This window comes from Amphiprion ocellaris, chromosome 14 (genome assembly GCF_022539595.1).
Source record: "Amphiprion ocellaris isolate individual 3 ecotype Okinawa chromosome 14, ASM2253959v1, whole genome shotgun sequence".
NCBI classification, from domain to species: Eukaryota; Metazoa; Chordata; class Actinopteri; family Pomacentridae; genus Amphiprion; species Amphiprion ocellaris.
Window position 1 is genome coordinate 27,415,591 of NC_072779.1, and position 20,693 is coordinate 27,436,283.

The 20,693-nt window shown below is 40.7% G+C and overlaps 1 protein-coding gene across 11 annotated transcripts in view; it reads right to left on the reverse strand.

Annotated features, from left to right (window-relative positions):
• cblb (Cbl proto-oncogene B, E3 ubiquitin protein ligase) overlaps positions 1-20,693 on the reverse strand; it is a 135,297-nt gene that overhangs the window by 43,331 nt on the left and 71,273 nt on the right. For all 11 annotated transcript variants that reach the window (XM_055017236.1, XM_055017234.1, XM_055017233.1 and 8 more), the window contains one exon: positions 19,009-19,130. In XM_055017236.1, the coding sequence (XP_054873211.1) occupies positions 19,009-19,130 (122 nt within the window). The remainder of the gene's footprint in view (positions 1-19,008; positions 19,131-20,693) is intronic.

Genomic DNA, 20,693 nt, shown 5'->3' on the forward strand with positions numbered 1-20,693 from the left:
GACAGACTTCCCTAATTCACACACACTGCAGAAAAACCTGAATAACAAACTTTAAAAACTAATCCTGTTTAAGCGATACGGTACAGAAGTTTTCAAATGTCAACTTCCTGTTGTCTTTTATCAAGAACATTCAAAAAGATGTTGTATGTTGTAAAACTAGTAAGAATAAAAAGTTGTGTTTTAAATAAATGTAAAAACTATGGTTTAACACCCTAATTTTTTTTGACTAGTCATTAGCAAGATTCTCATTAACACTTTTCGTTCAACCACACATATTATATTTATATAATCATATCAGGCCTTCAAAAATACTCAAATTTGGAAGGTCATGTGATGCAGCGGAGCTCAGTAGACGCTTGTCCCGGAGCTCTTCATGTACACTCGGTTTAAAAAAAAAAAAAAAAAAAATATCCACTTGTAGTATCTGACCTGAGATATGTGTTGCTTATCAGAATATAATGTGTTTTTCTGCTGAAGGAACTCAATGCTGTGTTTAGATGGGAGTCCTTATGACTAGGAGGATGACCTCTGGGGCTCTTTGGGTGCCACAGGGACCCTTATGATGGGTGCCACATGTCTAGGGGGTTGATCAATATGGGTCTTGTTTTTTTGACCAGATGTCTTCTAAACAGGACACATATGTTGTGACCTCGTACTTGTCCAAAACATATAAGTGATCTCCGGCTGTTGTTCTGGGAGGATCATTTGGCGAAGTCGTTCTAGGCAATTTCTGTCTGACCGAAGCTGTTCTTCCTTATAATAAAACTTATTAAGTAAGTCAGTGTCAACAGATGTTTCATCTTCACCTGCACGTCATGGACGTTTGAGAAACCCGACACACTTAACCTCCAATTTCATCTAGAAGTTGCAACATGGACTTGAGACCTAGAAATAAAGCTCACAATTTGTCTACTGACCAATTTCCAGTTGGGGAAGCTACAACACCTGAAGCAAGCGACAAAGGCAGCATGGCGGCTAGCAGGCAACATGAGGCGGAGGGAAGCTCACTCATACTACAAGAGATAAAACGTGGTAATGAAGCCCTGTCACAAAAGCTCGACTTTAAAACTGCTGAAATCAGCCAGTCTGTTTCTTAAAACAGTGATAAATGGGATGTGCTCTTGTATTGCTGAAGCAGAGGTACGAATTACCACGGCGGAGGATAAGCTAACAGAGCTAGATACCCAGGTCCTTCGGCTAAGTAAACAGAAGGACTTCCTGATGGATAAAGTTGACCAACTGGAGAATCATAGCTGCATAGCATTTTGCTGAGCCCCTGATTATTGAACGAGCGCACCAGTCCCCGGCATCCCGCCCCCTGGCAGACCAGCGACCCAGACCCATCCTCATCCGTCTGCTGAAGTACCCGGACCGAGATAAAATTCTACGCATCTCCGCCAAGCTATCCAAAGAGAAAGGGGGACCCGTCATGTACAATGGAAACCCGGTGCTGTTTTTCCCGGACCTGAGTGCGAATCAGGTGAATCGCAGGAAGGAATACAACCATGTCAAGAAGGAGCTACACATGAGGAAACGTCCATTCAGCCTTCTCCATCCAGCGATATTGAGAGTCACCCTGCCCAATGAAAAGAAGAAATTCTTCAAAACACCTGAGAATGCAGCTTCTTTTCTCCAAGATTTTCCAGGAAGCACCAACAACTGATGCCGATCCTCACCTGCACCGCAGCCTCTCGGGGCATAAAGAAGAAGGGGGAGGCCCGCTCAAAATTTGTCTGTTTGTAATTAGGTTTTCAAATGTGTAAAAAAAATCTGCTAATCTGTATTAAATTTGTACATGTAACAAGATTTGTCCATGTGTACAAAGAGTTGTCCATGTGTACAAAGGTATTCATAGTTGAAAAGTTTACGTATTCGGCTACGCAACTGCTGCAAATACAGACAAATCACCAGTCCAGCGGCTTCACAATTAGCTGTTTTTTTACACGACTTTTGCTACACTTCTGCTGTGAGAGGGATTCGTATCTAAAAGCTCAGGGTTTCTGCTCCCTGAGCTCAGGCTCACAGTCTTGTTCATGCTGGCTGCGTTCCACTCTGCTGTCCTGTACCTCAGTAGTTGAGCAGAGGACTCTCTGTCCCGCCCACATTTACCGGCTTCTCCTGTTTACCGACGGTGCTACTAGCAACGTTAGCATCTAAAAGTGAAGATAAATTCTACAGGTAACAAAGGTTAAAGTAATCTTAGTAACTAGTTCTCTTCTCCACATCTGGACAATGTTATATATAAAGCTACACTACCGTGGCTGAAGTTACTGTAAGTTAACATCAGATTGTAATCTCTGATGTAAACATGTTCTAACATAGGATTTTAAAGTTGTTCTGTACATCTCAGGCTACATTTCTTGACTTAGTGTACACACTGATGCTAAATCAGGTTAGTCAGCATCATAAATTTGTTAACTGTTAGCTTTAGCTAAGTGTTCTGCAGGTTGTATTGTTTTTGTTGTGGGTTCTTAATAATAAAGCCGTTACTTGAAGAAGAAGGTACTTTATATATAAAGTTTGGCTTCATCACATGTACAGACAGGAAGCTTGAACACGTCTGAGTTCTGCGCTTAGTCTACTCACAGACCCCAAACGCCCCCTACTGTCCGGAGGTATAAACAGCATTCACATGAACCACTGATACTACACAAATATGCATTTGCTGTTATCATTACATCTTCCCTTTTTTCTTTCAAAATAAACACATTCTACTTTCATAAACATAACCTCTCTCAGTTCAACATAAAGAACATATACTACTATTAGAATGACTTTTTTCCACATAAAACCATTTTTCAATTATTAACATAAAACCTTGCTCTGTCTTGACAAAATTGTTGTCTTCCTTATGTATATACTTGAAGAATAATGATTGCTCTCTTTTTACTTATTAAGCTAAACTCAGTTAACTTAAAGTTAATAACAAAATCAGCTTGCACTAACCTCAGTCTGTACCACACAAGTACACAATTGTGCTTAAAACTTAAAGACATCATAACTTTACAACCAACATATAAACACATTTAAATCTGTTCAATTAGTCTCTCAGGTGGCTTCACATTTCTTGAAGACTTTCTGAGTGTTTGTTCTTGCATATGGGTAGGTGACTCAGTTGATGGAGTCTTGAGTGTGTGTTGAGGTTGTTCAGCAGCCTCAAACCTCTGTTCTCCAGTCGCAGGTTCCTTGAGAAGATCTCTGCGATTTCGTCTCAGGAAAGCTCCACCTTCTGTCTGAATGGTATATGACCTTGGTTGAACTTCACTCAGAACATTTGCTTTCTGTGTCCATGTATTTGTTTTGTCTTTAAACCTCACTTGGTCCCCAGCATGCAATTCCGGTAGGTTCTTTGTTCCTCTGTCATAATAGAACTTCCGCTTTGCTTTTTGCTGCTCCTTGAACTTCTTCACACTGTTTTGGAGTGTTCATCAGAGTCACTGGTGTGCCAGAAATTAGGGAACGGAGAAAGGTGCGAGTAAACACGTTTATTTAACGTGTTATTTTGGTTGCAATTAATTGAAATTAACGCGTTAAAGTCCCAGCCCTAATATATAACATGCATATATACATACATACATATTTCTTATGTGTTTTTATTCTTTATTCTTTTGTTTCGGTTTGGAACAGGTGCACAACGCATTTCACTGCGCATTATACTATGGATAATTATGTTTGTGATAAAGGTCTTGAATTTTGAATTAACTCCAAAATGTGCGTAAGATGAAATGAAGTTTCACACCACGTTGTTTTTAGTTGTGGTGTAGGAGGTACTAACTGTTTTGTACTTTGGTAAAAGTAAAGAGTGCCAAAAATTTACTCAAGTAAAAGTATCAAAGACATGATTATGATTGAAAGTGGAGGGACGGGTGGCTAAACACATCATTTTTCTGTCTTTGGTCTAGAACAGTGGTTCTTAACCTGGGTTCGATCGAACCCTAGGGGTTCGGTGAGTCAGTCTCAGGGGTTCGACAGAGGTCAAGACACACAGCCGATATGATTCGTGATAACACGCCCTGCTTGGCCATCACTGGCTGCAGGTGATCACGCTACATTGCTTGGCCAATCTGTGCTGCAGGGAATTTGGTGCGCTCAGTAATCGACTTGTGACTGTCGTGATGGTACGTTGTGTGATTTCTTTCTTAATATTTTAATCCATACTAACTATGTTGAGCAAAAAAAAGAAAGTGGTCGTACGAATATGTACAACATGGATTCACATGTATAACGGAACGTGATGGGAGTCAGTGTCCTATCTGCATGATTTGCAATGCCAAGTTAAGCAATTCTAGTCTAGCACCGGCAAAACTAAAGGAACACTTCCTTAAGCTGCATGGAGATGGGGAATACAAGAACACAAGTGATGTTAATGCACGGTTCATTTTGTGCACCAGTAAAACATATAACTATGTCTGGAATTCGAAAAAAAAAAATCATATTTTATTTTTCAATAAAGAAGGGTTCGGTGAATGCACATATGAAACTGTTGGTGTTCAGTACCTCCAACAAGGTTAAGAACCACTGGTCTAGAAGAAAAGGGGCCACAGCAAATTGGACCTTCCAAGTGTACTTGTTGAGAGGCAGGCTGAGGAGGAGCGGAGCCGTGCCCAGCATGATGAGCACACCCAGTTACTCCTCAGCGACGCACGTGAGGCAAGAGAGAATGAAGCGGCATTGTGAAGGGAGGAGATGGCTCAGAATGCTGCCTTCAACCAGGCATTCCTGGTTGAAGGCAGGTGTAAGAGACTGCATAGCAGTGCCACGTGTAAACTAAACAATACCAAGTCCATGATATTTAGATGTAGGGGTATCAATGTAAAATATACGATTGATGGACCCAAAAATTGCAAGAGCCTTTTCAAGTTCGTTATCTGTTTCAGTTTTAGTTTAACCAGAAATTACACGTTATTGCAGACTTCATGATTTTTATATGCTTCAAATGCTGTTCCTGAGCTGAAATGCACACTTTGGTAAAATATGTTGTCCCGGCAATTCATTCTTACCAAATCAACTTAAACATCACCTGCCTTCATATGAGGACATTGCTCAGAATGCTGCCTTCAACCAGGCATTCTTTGGGTGTGCTGGTGCAGCTGGTGCAGGCAATGGGCTGCCGGCGAGTGTGAGCGAGTCCACCTCCCAGAGACTTGAGATCTAATTGCAAATATTTATACTTTCAGTCCTCCGTTGTAGGAGAGGCCTACCACAGTTTGTACTTTGCACATTGTAAATAGTTTTGATTTTGCTGCTGACTAATAAACTATTTTGTGACTTATGTGATTGCATCATAACTTTACATTTTGTCTGTTAAGACACTGGCGGGAAAAGAGTCAACAGTCTGAACCAAACAATTCTGTATGCTACTAGCATTTGCATTCCCTAATAATGTATTTGTGTTTAATGGGTTTTAACATGTTTTAACACAAACTACTTTATGGTTCATCATTCCGTTGACCAAATTACACCAAAGCAATACGATTTATCAAACTGGAATATTCTTAAAACAGCCGTTTTAATGTTTTGGCATTTAATTTCTCATTTACTCTTGCTAACCTTTACAAATAAAACAAACAATAGCGTAGACACATCTGCAAAAGGTACAAAATTTATTGTCAGAATTACATTATATATATATATATATATATATATATATATATATATATATACACACACACACATATATATATATATATATATATATATATATATATATATATATATATATATATATATATATATATATATATATTATAGCAAGAATAATAACTTTTAACTTTTGCACAACAAGTACTGCATCCCATACATCTCTGCCCTCCTCCTCTACATCTTGTGCCACTACCATTGCAGGCTCATGTGCTACTGCTTCAGGTACATCCCATGAAGTCTCGTAAGAGAACCATCTGAAACACATACGCAGCATACATATTTTAATACCTGACAGCAATAAATTGCAGCCATTACAGGGTTGTGCACGTGACTGATATACGATAACTGTAGCGAACTAGCATTAGCTTACCCTCATACGTCGTCTAGTTTGTGTCCTCTTGTCTTCAGCTTGATACTGCTGTATCGCCTCCCTAACTCTCCTGTGCGTCTCCTGAGTGTTTCGACTCGCCGCCCTCAGCTTTCTGTGACTCTCTTCTTTTACTTTGAATCTGACAGAAAGCCATAGACCGAGCAGCAGTTGTACCATCGTCTCCATGTCTTCCATTGTTGTGTTGCGTTTGTGTCGCACACAAATGACGTTAGGGACTTCCGGGCCGCCGTGCTCTGACGACTCCACCCGCGATGAGGTGGTACTCAATTGTAATGGAAAACCACCTAAACTGAGTCAAGTAGAGTAAAGTTGAGACGAGTTGAATCGAGCCGAGTAGGTGCTTATGGAAATGCGGCTTTAGCTTTCGGTGTAGGACTGCTATGGCTCACTTGTTTATTCTCTAAACCTTCATAATGAAGCTTGGTCAAAGTTGACAGTAGCTGCTGAATTTGATGACCCACTCTTCTGCACTTGCTGAAGGTCGCTGATGAGGGCGTTGTCCCAGCAGCCATGACAAAACTGCTTCAGGAGATGCCGATTAAATTCAGTAGCAGTGACACCTCCTCTCTTCATGGCTGTGTTCAAAACAACTTGGAGACGATGCAAATACTCTGAAGGTTTTTCACCACAGTTTTGTAAAGTGGTTAAAAACATTGCGAAACACTCATCTCCATCTGCCACAGTGTTGAATGCTGAATCAAGAAGTTCAAGATAAGCACCAGGTAGCTGGTGGCACCAGACTTTCAAAAATCTTCCGAGATCTCTCCAAGTCAGAAATTGAAGAATCTATGAGAAACAAGTCCACGTTATTTCTCCATGTGTCATAGTCTGTTTCATTACTGGGCTGTGTGACCTTCCCAGAGAAAGTCCTGAGTCTGGAAGAGCCCTGGTGGGACACAACATTGTCTGTCTTGACAATATGGTCAACTATGATTTTTTGAACTTCAGGTGGGTTAAATACATCACCTGGAAGATGCTTTACTGTAGCAGGAGGTACAACAAGGAAAGCAAAATCAGTGGTCAGGCTTCTTGATGGAGTTGTTTCAATGTGTGTCAAGTTAACTTTGAGTGGACTGTCTTTAAGACCTTTTACTGCAGGCTCACTGGTAGGTGGTGATGCTTGTTCCCTCTTTGACTCAACCTTTACCTCCTGTGTCAAAGAAGGGGACAGAGGAAAATTTTGCTAGCTCCTCTTGCAGAAAAATTTCAAATGACTTTCCAGTTAAATTTGCAATTTCCTGCAGTTCCTCAAGGTAGCTCTTGGTACATGCGATAGGACTATACATACTGGCCAAATTACACACTTTAAAAGTAACATCTGTCTCTGTGGAACTATTGTAAAGCAAAGGAAGTAAAGGTGTAAGAGACTGCATAGCAGTGCCATGTGTAAACTCAACAATACCAAGTCCATGATATTTAGATGTAGGGTTATCAATGTAAAATATACAATTGATGGACCCAACAATTGCAAGATCCTTTTCAAGTTCTGTTTTATCTGTTTCGGTTTTAGTTTAACCAGAAATTACAACAGCATCTGGGACTTTTATGGACTCTTGCACAACAATTTCTATTATTGCAGGATTTTTTTTCCACTCAATGTACCATAAAATGTATGTTCATTAATATTCAATCCAGCTCCTGGCTAGCTCGCCATATTTTATGTAACACATATGATGCGATATTAAATTAATATTATTAATAAAAGTTAATTATAGAACAGGGCTTGTTTGTTTGGTTAGATAAGGCTTCTGGAGCTGGAAGGAAATTAATGAAACAACAGAAACAACACAAAGTTCTTTTCTAACCAACTGTATTAAACAAAAACATGATGTAAATCAAGGAAAATAGCAAATACAATGAATTAAATGAAAAGATTACAAAATAAATTTAAAAAGTATCTAATTTATACAATTCAATAAATTTCAGTCCTTTAAGTTCAAAACAGAATCAGACAAAACAAAAAAAGTTCAAAATAAAGAGTTCGGTTGAGATTTTCTAAATCTCAAGGAAAAATGAAAAAGAGAGGGAAAACTGTTGGCACAGCATGCATGCTCCTACCACTACAGCAGTACTGCAACAAGGCTTTGAGGCCTGCAGCGAACCAGGAGTGAGGCATACATCGTACCAGAGTTGGAGGCCTGCATCGAACCAGGGTTGAGGCCTGCACTGAACCCAAACTTGTAGGGTTGTCTAGCTCGCCATCATCAATCCACACAAAAAACCTGACCTGTTTTGGTAAACAGGTAAATCTAAGATGGCACCAGGGTGATCAGCTGGACGTCTGCTCTTCTCTGTGTTTGCTGAGTACTGATTTACCCGTTCTGTCATGAGGTGTCATCTCTCCTCACCTATGACTGTCAGACTCTGCTTGAGATTGGAGGCCTCTCCGATCAGCTCAAATATGATCTGTTGATGAACTTTTCTCCATGCCTCGAGGAAATCCCAGCATTCCTGAGGTGTCCTCCACTCCATCTTGCCCGTCGGAGGCACCGGAGAAGACAGGGTAAATGCGGAGGTCTCCGGGTCAGGCTCGAGGCTCACCTGAGGTATGTTTGTGGGTCTGATTGCTGCATTAATTGGCACTTTCTGGATGTTCCCCCCACCCTGCACTCGAGGAGGATTAGAGACTGATGGATCCGGCCGATGCTCCCTGATGTTAGCGGCTCTGACAGCGTCAGCTGTTCGGCGGACCCCGATCAGCTGTTGCTGCCTCCAACCAGCTGGCGCGTTTGGACCGGGAGACGTTGCGTGAACAGTCGGAACCTCCGCACACTGATGCGTGCTTCACCATCTGACACTTTTCATCTCTATTTGGCTTTGTTGAATGTGAGATCCGTCACCAATAAAACTTTCTTACTTAATGACTTTTTTATCCCACACAACCTGGATTTTATGTTCTAGACTGAAACCTGGCTCTGTGACGGTGATCTTGCTCCTTTTTCGGAGCTCTTCCCCCCCTGGATGTAGTTTCTTCAGCTCCCTTAGCACCACCAGCAAAGGTGGAGGACTGGCATCCGTATTCAAATCCTCCTTTCACGTCCAGCAGTCCCCAGCTGTCAACTGCTCCAGTTTTGAGCTCCAACTTATTGAGGTAAAAACTCCTGTGATTGTTCTTTGTGCGGTGGTCTATCGCCCACCGAAATTTAATACAGACTTCATATGGGACTCTGGAAACTTTGTGTCAGGTGTTATTCTCGAATATGGTCATTTTCTAATTGTGCATGTCTGCTGGGAGACCAGACCGCTGGTCAGAGACTTTCTGAATCTCATTGACTCTTTAATCTCACGCAGTCTGTTTTGGAGATGACACACAAAAAAGGCCACACATCTTGTACTGTCATATGGATGGAATGTACAAATAACTGAAATCCACCACACACCCTGTTCTGACCATCTACCCGTTTTATTTTCCTTCTCACTGCCTGCACCCTCCACCAGGGACTCCGAAATTGTTGAACACCTATGCCCTGCTAACTGTCCATCTGACAGCATTCCATCTTGTTTGCTTAAAAAGGTTTTCAGCTCAGTTGGGTCTTTTATCTTGTTTCTTATAAACCTGTGTCTCAGCTCTGGATGTGTTCTATCCTCCTTCAAATATGCCACAGTACAGCCTCTTTTAAAATAGAAGATTTTAGATCCCTTGGTTCTGTCTAATTTCAGGCCAATTTCTAAACTCCTTTTTACATCCAAGTTGTGTTTAACCAACTCCAAGAGTTAGTGAATTGTTTCAGTCTGGTTTTAAGCCTCTTCACAGCACCAAAACTGCTCTTTTAAAAGTTTTTAATGATCTCTTTTCAAACCTTGATTCTGGTAATTATGCCTTTTTAATTCTTCTAGATCTAACAGCGGCGTTTCACACAGTGGATCACACTATTCTTCTATCACGTCTCGAGCACTGTGTAGGCATTGAAGGCACTGCTTTGGACTGGTTTAAATCTTACCTCACAGATAGATCCTTCTGTGTGTGCTTGGGGCAGTTTTCCTCCTCAGTGGCCCCTCTGACCTGCGGGGTCCTCCAGGGGTCAGTTCTGGGCTCTCTACTGTTCTCCCTTTATATGCTACTGGGGTCGATATTTAGGATTCATGATACTCCTTTTCACTGCTTCGCTGACGATATGCAGGTGCCATTAAGGGTCCCTTCTAAGGAATCTCTTCATGTTGTGTTTAATTGCATGAGGGATATTAAAACATGGATGGACTTAAATTTCTTAAATTAAATGAAAACAAAACTGAGATTGTCCTGTTCAGTTGCCCTGACCTGGTTCAGGTCCTTGCCAGCTCCATTGGCCCACTAGCATCTTATATACAATCACAGGGTAGGAATCTTGGGGTTATTATTGATGGGGCGTTTAAATTAGACTAGCAGATCAGCTCAGTGGTCAAGGCTAGCTTCTTTCAGCTTCGGCTTCTGGCCAAAGTCAAACCCTATCTAAGAAGGGCTGATCTAGAAAAAGGTATCCATGCTTTTATTACATCACGCTTGGAATATTGTAACTCCCTGTATGTCGGCATTGGCAAGTCAGAACTCAGCCGTCTGCAGCTTGTTCAGAATGCAGCAGCTCGTCTCCTTACTGGGACAAAGAAACACAAGCACATAACGCCGGTGCTTTCCTCACTTCACTGGCTTCCAGTTACGTACAGGATTGATTTTAAGATTCCTAGAGCCCTTATGTCAGCTGACCAGATGGTTCTGGATGTTCCTCGATCCCTCATGAAAACCAGAGGAGATCGAGCCTTTGCAGTTGTGGCTCCCACGCTGTGGAATGCATTGCCCCTCTCTGCGCGGTCTGCAAGTAGCCTCTCCATTTTTAAGACGCATCTTAAGACCCACTTGTTCACCCTGGCCTTTGGTTGAGCACAGTCACCTCCACTGGATCTTTTATCTGTTTTATTTCACTGTTTTATTGCTTTGCTTTTATTGTTTCTTATTGTTGAGGATTATTTTACTGTGAAGCACTTTTGTTGGCCATAGGCTTATAATATATATATATATATATATATATATATATACATATATATATATATATATATATATATATATATATATATATATATATATATATATATATATATATATATATATATATATATATATTAGTGGTGGGATGCGATTAAAAAATAATCTAAATAATCACAGGCTTTGTAATTAATTAATCACAATTTAATTGCAGTTTTGTCAAATAGCAATATTTGACACAATAAGTGAAGTTTTTCAATTCAAATAAAATTGTGGTTGACAGTTGAATCAATGAATAGACATATACGTGTTTATATTTTAAAATTCATTTAAAAAAAGGAAAATGGGACATATAGAAAAAAGTGATTTTGATGACAAAGCCTGAATTTAGTTGTTTTTTCCACTGCATGGCACATAAAATCAGCATAAGTAGTTCAGGGAGCTTCAGAAAGATTCATTCATTCATTCATTCTGTTTTCATCTTTTCTGGGTCTGATAAATGGTGTAATTTTGATGGTTCTTTTTATAGGAATATAAATTTTTATTTATGTAATTTTTTTTATAAACAAAAAGTTTATAATTAAGTTATTAAAAGAGATATTTTTGTTGTTTAGGTTATTCCTCCTCCAAGGAGGCAGAGCCTTGATGGAGTAAAAACTTAAACCACAAAAATGTTTCATTTCTATTTATCTGCATTTTTCATGTCTGCTACATTCACAGATTACTGCAAATCTAAGTGCAATTATAGTGATTTTATTCAACATTTTAAGACTTTCTGTAAACTCAAGCACTGTCTAGAAAAGTGGTCTATTATGGGATGGCTACACCGTTAGCCGTTAGCATGACTCGTGGCTAACGTTAGCTCTGGTGCTAACAGCAACATGTTTTACACTGAGGAGATACTGTCAGCTTGAAGTGACGCAGTGATCAGAAAACTCTTTGTTGTACAATTTACACACAACCAGGCTTTTATCCAAGCTGCCATCGGGAACATTTTTAAAAGGAAACTTTCTGCCCAACAAGCTCAATCTCCTCTTCCTTCACTGCCTGACTTCACTCAGTGCTTCCTGTGCTTCTTCTTCATGGCTACAAACAGACTTTAGGTTCATTACCGCCACCTACTGGGCTGGAGTGTTCATCAGAGTTACTGGTGTGCCAGAAATGAGGGAACTGAGGAGGGTGCAATAAATTGCGTTATTATTGTAACGTACATATATATATATATATATATATATATATATATATATATATATATATATATATATATATATATATATATATATATATATATATATATATATAAAAATAAAGCTGACATTGACATAAAGAAAAAAATGGTCGTTGCAACAGGATTTAAACTGCAAATCTGGCATTTCCATATCGAGCAGCTGTTTTGTATTGCATGCCTCACCATGCATCCACCAGCTTGTCAAATAGAAGCTGTCCTGAGCAGTCCAAGTTCCAGTCTGCTCCAGGTTTGAAAATGCAGTGGTTTGTTGAGAGGTTCAGCTGGGCTGTGCAGTTTTTTTTTTTTGTGCAGTTTTAAGGGCTTGGTCTGACTGACTGACTGCATGCATGCAGCAATTCAACTGCACAGGTGTAGAGCAGGGCTAAGGTGCGCTACCACTGGTTTACTCACATTGACTGACAGCTTAGCTGTCCAAATAAAAAAACAGAACAGCTTGATGACCAACAAAACTATTTCAGAGGGTCCCATTTTACCTGGGTTACACAAACTCCATGCAGAAAGATCACAGGCCCAGGCCAGAACGTGAACCGGGGATATTCCAGCTGCAGAGCAACAGTGCTAACCACCAAGCCGCTGTGCAACCCATCTGTACCCTTACTAGAAGCTATTTTATTGTAATTTCTGACTCCTCATGGCTTCTGTTTGCCATTGACTAGTGCTCAAACTCTGCAGGGAGGCACAGTGTGGCTATAGATATACAGTACACAACAGTCATTTAATCTCAAATCATCTATATTTTTAGAACAATTCCTGCTCAACCATCTCTGATTTGCCTGAAAATTTTAGAGCATAAAATACCCTTTCACATAGGGCAAAGTGGCTCTAGATGGCATTTTTTCTTCAATAAATTAAATCATCTTTTATAAACTGCATTTTTGTTTTCTTGGGTTATCTTTGTATAATATTAAATTTAGTTTGATGATCTGAAATAAGTGTGACAAATATGCAAAAATAGAAGATTTATGTAGGGGGGCAAGTTCTTTTTCACAGCACTATATAAGTCTGACACATATACACAATTGCTTATGGTAACACTTTTCCTAAAAATCTTTGAATCTTTGAAGTCTTCATGACTATGAACTGTAAAAGCATGATTTTTCTTTTAACCTAGTAGCAATATTATACAACTCTTCCAGTTGGGACTGCTGTTGGAGTGGTTTCACCATCATACCTGCTCAATGATTGTCCTAATATTGGCCATAAATGTAATAAATGTAACTAGGTTTTATAGTTGGTAGAATATTGGAATAGAAAAGAAACATGGAATTTTTTTCTACCAAATTTATAACTGGTTTGTATTGTTGTCTTAATGGTTGTGTAGTATCTGATCTGATATGAGTTCTGATAGTTGTTGACCATAAAGTGAACTTGTAACTAACAGGAGGCAGTAAGTATTGAGGAATGTCTTTTCGGCTCCAGAAATCCTATGCTTTGTTGACATTGGGGTCCACTGTTAACCTATAGCTGACCTGTGACCCTTAGGAATGTGCAGAGTAGGGGGTTTTTGTCTGAGGAGGTGTTGTTCTTGAGTAGGGGTTTAAACCAGATGTTGTAATTCTATCCTTTACCAGAGGGTATAAAATGACCACCAGCCCTTTGTTCAAGTGGGATTTTCATATTGGCTGGGAAACTCTCCACAGGCAGACCATGGTGCCTGTTCAGATGCTGTCTTATTTATGTAATAAATTATATCAAAAACGTAACAGTGTCAACGGACGTTTTCTTCAACATCTACACATCCTTGAGGTCTAAGAGAAACTACGACAAAAAGTGGCGACGAGGATGGGATCAGTTTGTGGTCTCCTTTGAGGTCACCGACAGCTCCAGCGCACTTTGTCACCGCTTCAGAGAGGAGAAGAGAGAAGGACTGGTCAGAGAGAGAAGAGTGAGTATGTTTCTCTCACAGTGTGAGGTGCTGGTTGGTGCGTGGAAGCTGGGGGTGCTTGGCTGCACTGTAAAGGATCATGTGTGCATATGCCAGGATGTGTTGAGGTTGAGGATAGCGTTTGGTCTAAATTGGGGGGTTTATTGCGCATAGATAGAGTTGAGGTTAGAGTTGACAGACAAAGAGTTTATTGAGTTTAAGAGAGAAAAAGTATAGAGAGAGAGTTTAGAAGTGAAGAGAGATGATGCTGCAGCAATAGAGTAGAGAAGAGAATAGAAGTTGAAGAGGTAAATGTAGAATAGCAGAACTAGTAACGATGGAGCAAGCTAAATAACCATGCAAGTTTAATGAGACAGGCCTGAATCTTGTTAAGGGTAAGACATGTGTAAATTAGATGCTTTAAGTGAAAGTTGGCTTTTGAGTAGTCGAATTGGTGTTTAGAAACAAAAGAGGACAGAGTGGATTTTACCTGTGGGGCCCAGAGGTCAATTGGCAAAGTGAAAATATAGAGAGGAAGAGATGAGATGAAGAGAGACTAAGGGAGAGAGAAGAGGCCTAAACGAAATAGAGTTTGAGAAGAAGAGGAATGAGGATAATAAGGGAAGCCGCAGATTTGGACAAAGCCCTCTGGGAGGCAGGTAGCTCTGGCCACAAACCCTGTTATGTGAATAGCCTACATGTAATGGGTCAGTTCATTGAACTGGGGGTGTAAGTTTTAATTCAGTCGTAGATGAAGTTCCCACTCGATTTATAAGTAGACGTACTGTAAACGAAGCAGCTTTTCGATTGAATATTTACGCCTCAAGGTAGCACAAATTTAGATGATAAGGGAGAGAGAAAGTTGAAGGAGCGGCTTAAGCATGCTTTAGGATTTGTATGAATGTTGACTGCGCTTGTGAGTCTGGGTCTGGGTCTGGCCGTCCCAGCCCCTCCTCCCTGCTCTGTCTGTGTCTGTCTCTGTGTGTGTGGGAGATCTCTGACATGGGGCAGGTCCCTGTGCTGTTTGTTGGGGAGAAATTTGGCCAAAATGAAACAGATAATGAATACATAGATGAATATAGGGGATATTTCTGATTGAGTCGACTTTTGTAGCTGATATAGATAGATATATATATATAGGATAGACTTCTTATTAAGTAGATATATAGAGAGAGGTTGTGGCCTCCTTAGTGTTGAATACCTATGATCCCTTCTGCAGGGGGGACGTTTATGAGTTGCTGAATCCATATGAGCCTTATGAGAGGACTATTGTGAATTGATAATACATCTGAGCCTTATAGTGGATGTGTATACATCTGATGAATATATGGGAGCCTTTGCTGAGTCTGAGGAGAAGTAGAGACTCTTGAGGGAAGATATTAGTGGGGGACAATTGAATGATTTAAATGTTGATGGAGAGATGAGTGCGAATTGCAATGAGTGGTTTTTGGGGTGATGTGGAAGATTGATGGTGATCATATGACATTAACCCTTTGTTTTGTTTTTCCAATGTTCGACTGTGATGTGTGAGAATTGTGGAGGAGACGGAGGAGATGGAATGCGTCTGAATTCCGATCCTCCAAGAGGACAGATGAGAGGACAGCTGATGGTGCTCTACAGGAGCTGAAGCTTTGCAGATGACAGCATGTGTGGCTCTGGTGTCTGACGTCATCAAGGCTAGTGTGATTTTATCCACAAACTGTTTTTGATGTTATTTTGCTTATGCACACATACATTTATTTCTGATATTGGGGACACATATTTAGTTTGTTCACATATCGGTCCACAGTGTTTCCTTTAGTTTGGGGTTGATGAAGCACATCTGTGTATATATAGAGGGGATGTTTCACTTATTGGAGAGGAAGCTTGGCAACAGACTGACCATCTGAGGCATTTATTGGTTAGTGGAGCATTAGTGATTGAGATGATTGTTGAACATTTGTGGAGAGGTTGCTTTGGCTTAGAGGCTGTTGAGTGGATGATGTCAAAGATGGACCGTGAAGTTAGGGGAGTGATTATGCCGGTTGATGTAGTCCAAAGGAGCAATCTGCTTGTTGAAGGTATTGCAGAGATGTCAGGGAAGTGGAGCAAGCGATGGCCTGATGTCGACCGACCTTGGCCAGTACAGGGGACTCTCAATCCTGATGTGATAGAGACGATGCAGGTGCTGGTGTCCACCCATAGAGCAGAGAAGAAAGGGAAGAAAGGACAGAGACGCATGGAGAGGAGACGGATGGAGCTGGGTATGCTGAAGTTGTTTGAAAATGAAGGACAGAAGTTGTTGAAGGCTGTGAAGGGAAGGAGAGAGGAGAAGGTTGAGGCAGCAGAGCAGCTAGTGGAGAAGGTTGATGCACCTTTCTCACATGTGGCTTCGATGAAGAAGCCCTCACCCAAGGAGAAGGAGGTGAAGTTTGCTGATGTTTATCCTCAGCTCCCAGTGCTTAGAAAGTGGGGTGACTGTTGCATCAGAGATGAGGCTGTTGGAGGATATGATCCAGTAGTGAGAAGGATTTTGGCTAGAGCAGAGAAGAGAGGTGATGAGAGAGTGCAGAGAGGAGGTCTAGAAGAGGAGGAGATCCTACAACAGGTGGGTCTTAACAGATATGTGGCAACTGTGGTGAATGATGCAGATCTCTTTGCTGCAAGTAGAGGTAGGATGTGGAGAGCATTGAGGGATACGTTCCCAACGAACATACATCCGGATAATATTTTGGTTGAGCCACTGGGTCCAGAGGAGAATCCGAGGGCCTATGTGTTGGGGGCTCATCAGATGTGGAGAAATGTCACAGGAAATGATCCAGATGTGAATCAGATGGAGAAGTTGATTCTGCGAGGTACAATACAGAGGGGGTTGCCCCTACCAGTGAGGAGTAGATTGGCAGAAGTGGTTTCTCTGGGGAGCATGACGAGAGCTGCCTATACAGATCATGTGGCTCATCTGGTGGAGCTACACAGGAAGAAGGAGCGTGCCCGGAAACAGCAGGACGAGGAGATGCTTAGGAAACTACATCAGATGCAGCTTGAGGACTCTAGGAGAGAGGCTTGTAGTGACTAGTGGTTATAGAGGAGTGAGTCTGACTCCTGAGAGCAACATATATCTGCAGTCAGTGAAACAGTGAGAGGATTCTTATTGTATGATAGATGATTTGTGAGTGATTTTTCAGTGTTTCACTAAGTGTGGAGACATTACATAGTTCTCATATTTGCGATACATATTGGAAGATGACTTGGATACTCAGTCCGTTGCTAAGTTGTTGCTAAGTTTTTGTTAAGTTGGTTGTTAAGTTTGATGTTGGGGTGTCACTTAAAATAGAGATGTCCAAACCTTAAGGGGATTTAGTTTGATCAAAGGGGGGACTGCAAGATGTCCGATGATAGTCTGATGATAATCTGATGATAATCTGGTAACAAAGTGAATTGCTATGCATGATGTTGTTGGTTGCAAGATACTGGTGGATGATGTGTTTCTTCCTAGAACACTGAGAGTGGCTGTGGTGCAGAGATTCCTGCAGCCGAGTGGATTCAGATGTTCACATGTGGACAATGGAATGGACAATGAGAAAGGAGGGAGAATCCTGAATGAGGACACTGCAGTGAGAGCATACTACGACATCAGATGCTGCTGCTGAAGAGCGACAGTTTGATATATTGATGTGTTTTCATGTATGCTTACAGGATTGGATGTTGTTTCATCATGTATGATCTGTTTTATTATGAGAGGTTTACTCTTGCTTATATTTTCCTAGATAGGTGGATATTTGAATTGTGATAATGCTAGTATGTCTAGTTTAGGGGGTTTCTATAACTCTATGATGGATGTGAGCTGTTTATGATGAGGGGATGTTTTCTCCTAGGAGGTGAGTACATTGGGATCTCAGGTGTTTTGTTTTTTTCGATTGTTTAGGGGCAGTGATGTTAGGCAGGAAGAGGTCCACTGAAGGGTACGATGGGTCGACCAGCCTGACTTTGGACACTTTTTGAGTTTTATTTCTGTGACTCCCAAATGTATTTGCTTCTTTTTATTTCACATAATTGTTTGAACCTCTTTTCTGATTGGCTTGGAGTACCATATGTGGTCGCCTAGGCAGAGGGACCGTGGGAGAATTTTCCTGTCTTGATTGTTTGATGGATAATTTGGGAAAGATAGCTGCCAGGCAGGTTTTTCGCTCTCACACTCCATAAATTTTCTATGTTGCTGAGCTTGTGCCATGATTAGCATGGACAGACGAAATGTCATGAACATTCTGTGTGTGATTCTTCTGTACTCAATATTACGATAATTAGCGAGACAAATGTCTCGAAGGGGGGAAATATGTAGTATCTGATCTGATATGAGTTCTGATAGTTGTTGACCATAAAGTGAACTTGTAACTAACAGGAGGCAGTAAGTATTGAGGAATGTCTTTTCGGCTCCAGAAATCCTATGCTTTGTTGACATTGGGGTCCACTGTTAACCTATAGCTGACCTGTGACCCTTAGGAATGTGCAGAGTAGGGGGTTTTTGTCTGAGGAGGTGTTGTTCTTGAGTAGGGGTTTAAACCAGATGTTGTAATTCTATCCTTTACCAGAGGGTATAAAATGACCACCAGCCCTTTGTTCAAGTGGGATTTTCATATTGGCTGGGAAACTCTCCACAGGCAGACCATGGTGCCTGTTCAGATGCTGTCTTATTTATGTAATAAATTATATCAAAAACGTAACAGTGTCAACGGACGTTTTCTTCAACATCTACACATCCTTGAGGTCTAAGAGAAACTACGACAGTTGTACCATACTGCATATATGGAAGAAACACATTCTAAATCAAGTTTTCCATACCTATAATTAAAGTCTTTAAAATATAAATTATAAATGTTTCATTTGTAGAAGCATTAGAGCAATACTTCGATGACACAGTGACATACCTGCCGGGCTTGCTGATGTACTTGTGCAGTCGAGCTTTGACTTCATCATAAGTAAGGAAGGCCATGTAGCCGGGGTGCGTCACTGCCAGGAAATTCCAGTTCCTCAAAATTGATGCCCATGGCTGAAAAAAACAACCCAATTTTGTTTGAGCTAAACAGATTTTTTTCTACTTACATTTACATTACATTTTTGATTATCCAGACAAAGTCATTTTGAGTCAATTCATCAGTAGCAAGCGACTGATGAAATATATGCTGACCTAGCTTGACGTGAATTCTCTGGTTGGCTTTCAATTGGTAAACAACAAAATAAATTAGATAGAGGACAGAGACTATGATTTCTGCATAGACTGTAAAGAAAAATTAGATGTTACCTCCATGTCTGAAAAGTGCCTTAAACCTGCTTTCTTTCTATCAGCCAGCAGGGGCAACTCTTCTGGTTGTAAAAAGTACGAGACCCAAACCAGCAGACAAATGCAAAACACTTTCAATGAAACTAGAATAAAACATTCCCATAAAAGAGATGCCAACATTGAAACTTTCAAGTTTGCAATAAAATACAAGTGCTGGTGAGCTTTTCTGCAAACAACCTCAGTGTTTGAGTCAAAGGTTAGTTGGTTGTCGATCATAGTTCCAAGGCACTTATACTGCTGGACATCTTTAACACTCTCCTCCTCCTGTTTAAATATAAACAGGAGGAGCAGGTGGAGTGTTCCTTCTAAAAATCAATGAGCATTTCTTTAGTTTTTGACACATTTATGCTCAGATAAGGTTGTTGACACCAGTCTGTGACATCATCGAACACGGGCCCATGGTCGATGACATCCTCACTGAGCAGAGACACGATGGCAAACTGCTCCACATGCATTACTGATCACTGCATTACAGTCTGTGTTTGCAAGAGCATCCCTCAAGAAACCCACCTGTGACAGTTTTCAAACACTTTCTGAAAAACGTCAATCAACAGGCTTTCTTGTATGATCTAGCACATGTGGACTGGCACAGAATTCGGCTTTTCCCTGATGTTGAAGAGGCGTAAGCATATTTTTAAAAAATCAGGGTAAAAAAAAAACGTCTCAGCCCTTGGTTCAGTCCTAACTTGTCTGAGCTTTTTTGCCAAAAACACAACCTATGGCGTAGTTTTCTCTACGCCATAGGTTGTGTTTTTTGACCTCTAATAAGACATCTGACTGGCACTCATATAGGGTTTAAGAAACAAATGTATTCAGTCTATCTGACAGGCAAAGTCGAGCTGTTACAAATAGCAACTGACTGTTGACTGTCCATCTGCCCACTGTAATTAAATGTGATGGTTTTGTCGTTGCAGACAAATCCATAATAGTGGACCACTTCAACAGATGCTTTGTCAAAGCTGGCTGTGCCTGTGAGGACAACTCCAGTACTCCTACTTGTTTTCCTGTCAACCCAGCATCTGTCACCCACTCATCTGCCTCAGGTTCTGATGACACAATTATTTACACATCTAGTTCCTCCGTGACTACTGCACTGTCTTCACTGCAGGCCAGTTTCACAAGCAGTCTCAATTTAGTTTTAAATACAAATAAAACTAAATGCATGGTTTTCAACAGAAATCTACCACTGGCTAAGTGTCCCCATAAAAATTCCTGCTTTGATGACTCTGAGATCAAGCATGTCGAAAGGTATAAATATCTAGATATTTTGCT